This window comes from Quercus robur, chromosome 4 (assembly GCF_932294415.1).
Source record: "Quercus robur chromosome 4, dhQueRobu3.1, whole genome shotgun sequence".
Classification (NCBI taxonomy): Eukaryota; Viridiplantae; Streptophyta; class Magnoliopsida; order Fagales; family Fagaceae; genus Quercus; species Quercus robur.
In genome coordinates this window covers 55,117,404-55,127,421 of record NC_065537.1, presented here as the reverse complement: position 1 = coordinate 55,127,421, position 10,018 = coordinate 55,117,404, and the positions used below count along the sequence as shown (strand labels likewise).

The 10,018-nt window shown below is 37.9% G+C and overlaps 1 protein-coding gene across 1 annotated transcript; it reads left to right on the top strand.

Annotated features, from left to right (window-relative positions):
• The first annotated feature begins 202 nt into the window (after window positions 1-202).
• LOC126722196 (uncharacterized) lies at window positions 203-2,230 on the top strand. The gene has a single exon (XM_050425342.1). It carries the CDS (start codon window positions 203-205, stop codon window positions 2,228-2,230), a length of 2,028 nt encoding a protein of 675 aa, XP_050281299.1.
• The last annotated feature ends 7,788 nt before the right edge of the window (window positions 2,231-10,018 follow it).

Here is a 10,018-nt window from a genome sequence, read left to right as displayed (position 1 = left end):
GCAAGAATCAATTCCTGTAACCGTTGTGCACCCGTCAGTTACACCCGAGACATCTTTGCCCCACAACTGTCAACCATGGAATGGGGTTGCTATGGACAATACTGAAGACGCCGAAGTGTTAGGGTCTATCCATACCCATGAGGATGAAGGATATACTCACTGAAATGAAGATATCCAAACCTACTTGGACGAGGCAACCGAAATGGATGAGACTCGAGATGTGTATGAGGAGTTCAATGATAACGATGGACCGGTAGAGAATCCAGAATTGTTAGATGAACTACAACCGGAAAATAATCCGATCCCTAACCCCGAATGGTTCACGTCAAACACATGGGATGACATTAATGACCCATCACCTTCCCTGGAAACAGGTCTGCTGAGTTGGCAACCGGGGGACGAACCGAGCAAGGGGATGCTATTCAAGAATAAAGCTGCGGTTCAGCACGCGCTAACCATGTTCTCCGTTGGGTTGAATAAAAAATTTAAGTACATGAAGTCAGACCCCGAGAGACTGGTTGTAACGTGTGTACACGATGCATGTCTGTGGTCAATTCGAGCTATCTACAGCAAAAGGCACAAGCTGTGGATGATCACAACATGTAAGGGTCCCCACACTTGCTCGACACTCCAAGTGGAATATGATGGAAGGATGATGGATTCGAAGTTCATTGCCATCACACTTGAGTCATACGTATGGGAAGACATTTCAAGAACAGTAGCAACCCTGCGTAGTGTTCTTCATGCGAAGCATGGCCATTGGGCGTCTCACTATAAGGTTTGGGATGCAAAACAGAAAGCCGTTGCAGCCATCTACGGTGGTTTCGATGAGTCATACGCAGAATTGCCTCGGTTCTTGGCAGCGTTAAAAGATGCAGATCCAACCACAGTGACACAGTTGAAGTGCGACCACCGTAGTGTGCTGGGAACTTGCACATTTAACTGTGCCTTTTGGGCTTTTGGTCCGTGTATAGAAGGGTTCAAGTATTGTAGGCCGGTGATAAGCATCGATGCAACGCATCTCTATGGCAAGTACAAGGGGAAGTTGTTGATAGCAATGGCAACGGATGCTAACAACGAGGTTTATCCACTGGCGTTTGCCGTTGTTGAGAGTGAGAGCAAGGAGACATGGGGATGGTTCTTGGCATGCCTGAAACGATATGTTACGGACCGGACAAATCTTTGCATCATCTCTGACCGACATTCGGGTATAAAAGCTTGCTTTGATGACACAAGGATGACTTGGTTGCAGCCTCCCCAGGCCCATCACCGGTATTGCCTCCGCCATGTAGTTAGCAATGTGAACACAAAATGGAAAATTCCGGAGTTGAAGAACATGGTATGGAGGGCCGCAAGCGCAAATCAAGTTAGAAAGTTTCAGGCCACACTGGATTTAATTCGCAATGTCAAACCGGCTGCACACAGGTACTTGGAAAATGAAAACAAAGAAAAGTGGACACTTGCACACGACGGAGGGCGTCGATACGGAGCAATGACAACCAACCTATCGGAGTGTTTTAATGGAGTACTGAAAGGTGCACGCAGCTTGCCAATCACGGCAATGGTGAGGTACACCTTCTTCAAAGTGAACTCCTACTTTGACGCTCGTCGTAATCTCGCTCTAAAGCAATTGGAAGCGGGTCAAGAATGGTGCAAGTATGCCATGGACAGGTTCGAAAAAAACCAAGCGAAGGCAAAGGACCATATGGTGACACGGATGTGCACACAAGCACAGTTATATCAGGTTGACACACAGGGTAATCCTCTAAGTAATGGGGGCGGACAACACACGCACAGGGTTGATCTTCGGGGTATGACATGCACATGTGGAAAATGGGAAGCATACAAGATGCCGTGTTCACACGTAATAGCAATTTGTGCTAAGTATAAGCACGATGCGCAGCAGTTTATTGATCCTTGCTATAGCATGAGTCATAGGTTCCATAGCTATGAACCGGTATTCCAACCGTTGAAAGACAGATTAGCATGGCCGGATCCGGAAGAAACTAGAGTAGTGATGCCCAATCCGCACCTGATCCGGAACAAACGTCGGCCAAAGTCCACACGAATCCGCAATGAGATGGACGAGAATGATAGGGAGTTGCCGACCTCCCTATGGATCGAGAATGGACCCAAGTCAAGATGTGGGTTGTGTCGCCAAGAGGGGCACAACCGTAGAACATGTCCTACTCGAAATGTGGAGTCAACTAGCGGTGGAGCTGCATCATAGGTAAAGGTCATATATCTCCTACAACTTTTGTCATATATAAATTGCCACTATTAAGAACTTGGAATATTGTTCTCTATTGCCATAGTAAGTATTTGGACTAGTCATGAAACAAACACTGGTGTTCATGCATGTATAGGCAAATGAGGTTGTTCAGTTGTTTTTGTTACACTATTCGTCGTAAGTGTTGTAAATTTTTCCTGTTCTGCCTATGTTGCGTGTTAATAACTTATATAAGTCCAGTGTACATAACATTTTTTAACTATTTACAGTAGGTACGGCAGCCAAGGTGGATGGGTGCTAACAAAGCTGGACGTTGCGCAGCGAGGATGATCCCTACCTCTTTAATTGGAAGCAACCGAATGTCACCAGTTGAACAGCCCCATGATGAGAAGACAAATGATATTGGTCATGTTAACAGCTTAGAAGTTGATATTAAAGTTTGTACTTATGTAGTCATGCACGTTGTTAGTGCCTTTAATGTTATGTACTGATGGGGGTTTTACTAAGCCGGTCAAGCAAACAATTCAGTTAAAAACGAAGTTATTGCAATGGGGTTTCACTAAGCTGTTTTAGTATGATTTCCAACTTCTCCAACTTTGTTGCATTCATATTTATATAGCAGTGGAAATCTCAAAAGCAACAATATAGGAGTGTGTTGCATGCCATGCACTTGTTGCTTCATGAACATTGTAATAAACAGAACATACCTGGTGTAAAAAACTGACTGAGTTGCAACAGGAAAAAACATGCAGGCCGAGTTGTAATATGTAGTGGAAGGTTGTTCTGCAAAACTCGATTTTGCTAAAAACGAGTATCAGTAATAACTCGGTAATAAAATACTCGAGTACAATGTACTCGTCTCTGAAAACAAACTGGAAAACACTTTACTCGATCTTACATTAAGCGAGTTCAATCCGTAACTCGATTTCACAAATGTCGAGGATTACTGGAGAATTACTGATCAGTCGAACTGGCTGTGACCCATCGAAATGCACTGGAGTTGTGATGTGTTGAATGTGTGACTGTAAGAGTCGATTGTTATTCGATCGCTACGCGACCAATCGAGGAAGTCATGAGTCCAGCCATGATTGTCTGAAAAAACCGACTGTTGTCCGATTGGTTTCGATTGGTCATAACATAAAAACTCGATACTGTAGTCATCGAGGACATTGTATTACTCGCAGTCCATCACAACTCCAGCCAAAGTTGTCTGTAAGAATCGACGCTTACTTGATTGGTGGACGATCGGTCCAAATGATGTAACTCGATTATACTATAATCGAGTACTATCTGGTGTGTCTAACAAAATATAACCAGCTAGTACTCGCTCTCCGTGAAAGCGAGTATTTTAAACGTAACTCGGTAATGTAGTCATCGAGTACTAAGTGGTGACTGTGAAAATAGTTTTCACATTACTCGATGTCCGAGAAATCGAGTTATTTGTATTACTCGCTTTCAAGGAAAGCGAGCAGATCTGCGTTCCATCACAACTCCAGCCAAAGTTGTCTGTAAGAATCGATTCTTACTTGATTGGTGGACGATCGGTCCAAATTATGTAACTCGGTTATCTGTTAAGCGAGTACTAAAGTACTCGATGTTATCAGTATCGAGTTATGTTGTTCCTCATTTACACAGTTCAATGTTAACAGTTGTTTCATAAAAAGAAAAAAAAGGAAAGCTGATGTTGTGTTGCACTGGACTCCCACGGTAGCAGCAGTCGATTGCTCTCGATTCCTCAAGCTCGTAAGCGACTTCCCGGGTTCCAAATATCGATCCTCAACTGTAGTATGACTCTTTTACCCTTGCTTCCCATTGAAATTAATTTCAAATCCTGCATTAATCTCCCTGTCAAAGCTGAAATTTCGAACTATGCAAGTGTGGGGATTTTCATGATTTTGGGTGTTGTGGTCTGAAATGGGTCATGGGTTTTTACATATGCATGTTGTTCATACGATTTGTAGCCTTTAATTACATAAACATAGCTGATTTCTACAAGCCCATTCAATTTAGGGTTCATGTGTTAATATGGAATTTGGGGATTTTCATGGGTGTTGGTGTTTTGACATGAAATAGGTAATGGGTTTTTTTGTATGGATGTTGTACACACGTTTTATACACTTTAATTGCAAAGAACGCATGATTTGTGAGAAATGACAAATTAGAGTTCATGTCTTCATATTGGGAATTTCGGGATTTTCACATGTATTGCTTCATTTGATCTGAACTGGTTCATGGGTTGCTGTGTATGCATGTTGGCGATTCAGTTCTCTATCGTTTATATTCAAAATTTTCACATCTTGGTATGCATGTTGGTTCATTCGCCAATCTTGTTCTTCGTGGAATTTGGGGTTTTGTTGAATTGGGTATAATTGCCTGAAATTGACGACATGGTAAGACATTGATGGATGGTAGTGACTGGTTTTACACCCGTTGCACCATGTACACTGTGGGTTTGCATGGTTCTCAAATAACTTGACTGTATGGGTCAATGTTCATGTACGTACAGAAAATATTTCATTTCAATGCATTCATTCATTGACGCTTATTGTGCATCAATATCATGCAGTCTTTTTCTCATGCATATGTACATTGTGTTTATGTGTCTCTAACGCAGTTCTAAATATTGGTTTTCTGTTGTGCTTTCATTCCCACTTGTACATCCTAGTTATGGCTCCTAAGAAGTCTAAAACCATTAAAACCAAAGCCAAAAGAGTGTCTGCCTCCTCATCTAAGCCTGCCAAAAGAGTGTCTGCCTCCTCATCTAAGCCCGCAATTGTGTTTGATGAAACAACGTTTCATAATCTTACGAAGGCGCAAAGGTTTGAAAATGTAATTCAGTATTGGACAATTTGGCCGGAACGAGAAATCAATCTAGATGAATTACCACTTGCTGTCCATAGGAATTTACAGTGTAGGAACTGGTTGTCTCTATGTAAAGGTTTACAACCCCCTCCAGTTGCATTGATTAGAGAGTTCTATGCCAATCTCGAAATTCGTTCTGATAATGATTTCGCTACTTGGATTCGAGGTCAATACTTTGTCATAACTAAGAATGATATATCCAATGCTCTTGATGTACCTCGTGTTAGAACACCTACTTATCCATACTCATACTCGAACCGTCCTGAAATCTCTAATGTTATGACTCTTCTTTGCGGAAAATCAATGACATTGGGATTTGAGCCAAGAATTAACTCGAGTGACTTAACCGAGCTTAATTATATCTTATTTAGGATAGCTTGTCACAACATCTTCCCCATCTCCCATGTCCATACTATTCCTAGAGAGAGGTGTTTCTTTTTGTATGCCCTCGTCACTGATGCGTCCATGTGTTTTGCTTCCCTTTTTTATGAAATGCTTGTTCGGGCGCATAGGAGTAAGAGCAAGAAGCATGGTCTATTCTTCCCAGTTTTCATCTATAGGGTTCTATGCTATGTAGGGGTACAGAATTTTCCTTCCCTAGAGTTGATCCACATCACAGCCCCTATAGGAGCCACCTTTCTCAAACAGCGGACTGCACAAAAGAGGAGTGTTGGACCGAGTGTTGGGTCATCAAAAAGGCCACGAGTACAGTCCACCACTGGAGGCGATCATGCTGAGCAGAGTCCTGTTGATCCTACAGGTAACGTTGCTGACATTAGTGACGATGGGGTACATGCTCACAGCACAGCTGCAGACCCCACCGTTCCTCCTCCCCTATCTCTTCCTGCTATGATGGAGACCATTATGACGACTCAAGCAGCTCATGGACAGCTTTTAGATGGCCTTATTGCTGAGGTTGCTGCGTTGAGAGCAGATTTTTCAGAGTACAGCGGTGCTTTTCCACCTCCACCACCGTCTGACTCTTGATGATTGCCTTTGGCAATACATAACAGACAGGGGAAGTAGGGATTGTAGCGTAGGAGCTTTAGGGTTAATTTGTAGCTTCCATACATTGTATGAAAGTTTTTTTTATGTGATTCTCAAGTATTTGTATATTATTATATAACATGATTCAAGGTCCACAAACATGGTTTTAATTTTATGATAATATGACCATATTCAGAATGTGTGATGACTTTTATATTGAATGATCATTTGCTTTCTTTCATTTTTTCCTTCAACTGGAATGTTGATATGCATATTTGAAGAAAAACTACAATCATTGAAATGATAACAGAAAGGAACCTACCTCACGATATGCATTATCGATTAGTTATGCAATGGCTACACCAAAAAAATAGAAAGAGATCATAAAAGTAGATTAAGCACATACTAGCCTCTGAGCACGCACGTGCACAGAGGTTGTTCTAATTTTATGGATAAGGATTAATTTAAAGCATTTATCATAATTTGGGATTACTACATTTTCCAAACAAAAAAAAAGTACGGCATTGTGATTCACCGCACATAATACTCATCACACCCTTTAGGATTTTTTTTATTTGTTTCATTTTTTTTTATTTATTTTTTTTTAATGATTGGAAAATATAATAATCCAATATTACAATAACTGCTGTAACTGAACCCTTACCCAAAAAATTGAAGAGACTCTGAGCACGTGCGTGCTAAAAGCCTAGTTTATAGTTGAATTTAAAATTCGTAAATTTCCTATGCCGTACTCATACACGTTTATACTTTTTCGATGAACGTTATATACATTTTTTTTCATAATTAATACCTACGTTTCCTGTTTCCGATCACTGATTTGTTTTGTGTTCTCACTTCTCCATCCATATCCTTATATTTAGGGAAAATTTTAAGATTACAGTGGGGAATTCGTGTGACCCCATCCTTATTTAAAAGTTTATGAAAAGAAGGAAAACTACACGTTTTAAAAAATCCCACTTACTACACATCCATAACAAAAGTGAAAAAGAGTTGAAACCTTAGAAAACATTCTTCACCAACAGAATAACCATTCTTCACCAAGAGGAAGGAAACCATAGGTAGATGAACGAAAGGAGTAATCAAACCTTAGAAATGGTTGGAATTCGTTCTGCATAGCATAAACCAGGAGTAGCTAAATTCTAAGTTTCCTTGCAACTTCCTATGAAATAGGAAATAAACATGCAACATCAATGCTAGGAAAACAAATAAATTATACAATTAAACAATATAATTTTTTCACAACAGCAAACGAAAGCATAGGCCGATGAAAGGAAGAAGTAATCAAACCTTAGGAAGCATTTCCCAGGACCATTAAAATTATCAGTTTCCTTACAACTTGTTATGAAACGGAAAAAAAACATAGAACATCAATCATAGAAAAACAAACAAATTATATAATTACACAACAAAATTTTTTGACAAAAAGGAACGAAAGTTTAGGCATATTAAACAAACTAGTCGCTAACCCGTGCGATGCACGGGAAAGTTCCTAAAAATGCTAAATATTTTTTTTAATCAAATTAAATGCATTTTTTGTTGGGTTGAGAGAAATTTAACTTAAATGGACATTTTCCCTTTGGATTTTAAGGAATAACTCACACAAAAAGGAACATACAAATTTCAATAGGATTTGAGCTAGTCAACCAAGGTAGGTGTGTGTGTGTATATATATGGACGTTTTCACTTTGGATTTTAAGGAATAATTCACACAAAAAGGAATATACAAATTTCATTAGGATTTGAGCTGGTCAACCAAGGTAGGTGTGTGTGTGTATAGTGACCAAGATTACATATCACATTTAAAAGAAACACTAACATAAAGTAAAATATATGACATGCACACAAATGATCATAATATTCAAAGAGTTTTGTAAATCAACAACAAAATCTTATTAAATTGCTGGGGGTAGCTTTGCTAACTATATTTTATCAATAAAAAATAACCTTTTTCATAAGACTTGTTTAAGTTGTCATATTAAATATGAGAAAATAGGTGAAGGCATATTGTTGTTGACTCTACACTGTATCACAAAGAGTCTCTCTTGGATTGCTTCATTCTTCTCTCTGCTCTACAACTAAAGCTCCCCCATCATAAGCAACCTGCCTTGCAAAACTATGCAGACAAAAGCAGAATTCTAGAATTTTCATTTCCTACTTTTGCAGCCCTCAACAAAAGTTAAGATTCATGATTTTATCAAAATCTTACATGCCATTGTTATTAAAGTTCTCAATATATACACCATTAGCATAGATACAGATTGATTCAAAAGTAGCCTTGTATTAAAAACACCATAATGCAAAAATATCACCAACAAATAATCGTAATATTTGAAGAGAGAAGAACGAAGCAAAATAAAAATAATTAAAATTCACAAAATGAAGAACCAAATATCAAGAACATAGAGGGAGATTGTTGGAAGCAGAATTAACAAACCTAGCATAAATTGTTAAGATTTTAGACTCGATTGGAAAGGAAGTAACTTTAAAAGTTTTAGCTTGCCAAGCTTTCTTACGTTGTTTTATACCTCCTGGAGCAGGGATATCAAGGGAGTTATAGGATGAGCAGATAACAGACCAAACATAAATATTTGCATAGGTATGTATTTCCAATTATAGCAATCCAACATAATTTTATTAAAGCACCCATCTACCAGTAGAGAATCAAACAATCAGGTAACAAAAATCCATACATCAGTAATCAAACCTAGTCTTCAAAAATACAATCAAGTCAGTTCACCCCATCATCACACCCCATTTTTCATATAGCAAAAAGTGTAGCTTCCATGAATATAAGTTATAAAACAGAAATACATGACTTAATGACACATTGAACAGCAAGATGCAGCTTAGTGACCATGGCCATCATCAAATAGTTTATGCTAATTCATTTATTATTCCAATACATGTACAACAGTTCTCTTGTACGCCCTTTGTCAAATACCTAACAGATATAGCCTAGAAATAGAACTTGATTGATGTACAGGTGCTAAAATAGAGGGACTTTAAAAAAAAAAAAAATTGAATAATGTAATCTAGAAATTAAAAAATTATTGACATATTAGGATAAAAGATATAAAAAAAATAAAAATAAAAAGAAAGAAAGAAAGCAAAGAATGAAAAAAAGTACGTATATTTATTTTGATTGATGGTATAATGACTTAAAAAATGAATGAAAATATGTAATTTAATTCAAAGTAAAATTGAATCGATCATTCCCTTAATTATGTTGTGCAAACCTAATCCCTAAATCTAATATACGCTTAAGCCAAAAAATCCAATTTATATAAATATTCCTGATTCCCAACACAACCCTAAATACATGTGAAGAAGGAAAAAAAAAACAGAAATAAGATAATACTTCAGAGTTATACTTTTGGTTAGAAAACGTTTTTAAGCTCATTTTCAAGATCAATACCAAACACAGAAAAATGATATGGTTTTCTTGAAAATCACCAATTTTCTAATAAAAAACATTTATAATTAAACAAACAGGGCATTATATTCATATGTTGTTCGAGGTTGGACTCCCTCATAGTAGTCCATTATCAAATTTGAATAGATTGGTTCTATTCCCTTAAAGCATTGATAACAATTTTGTACTTAATATTATAACGTATGATATGTAGCTCACAATATATGAATTTGTACGTAAAAGTTATCTACAAGTCAATTAGAAACTGATAAACAATAAAGGACACACAGATGTATAGAACCAAAATGATTTTACCACCTGACAAACAGATGCACTTAAGGACACATTGCTTTTGTAACTCAAACAATCAGAGAACCTTCATTAATATCTCCATAAAAAATTTGGCTGGAAAAGCTAGATCCGTTTGATGCAGTTTGAATTGTGTTAGTACTTTTTGTAGCAATCTACCATTTGAGACTTGTTATAAAAATATTGTGAAAATATTA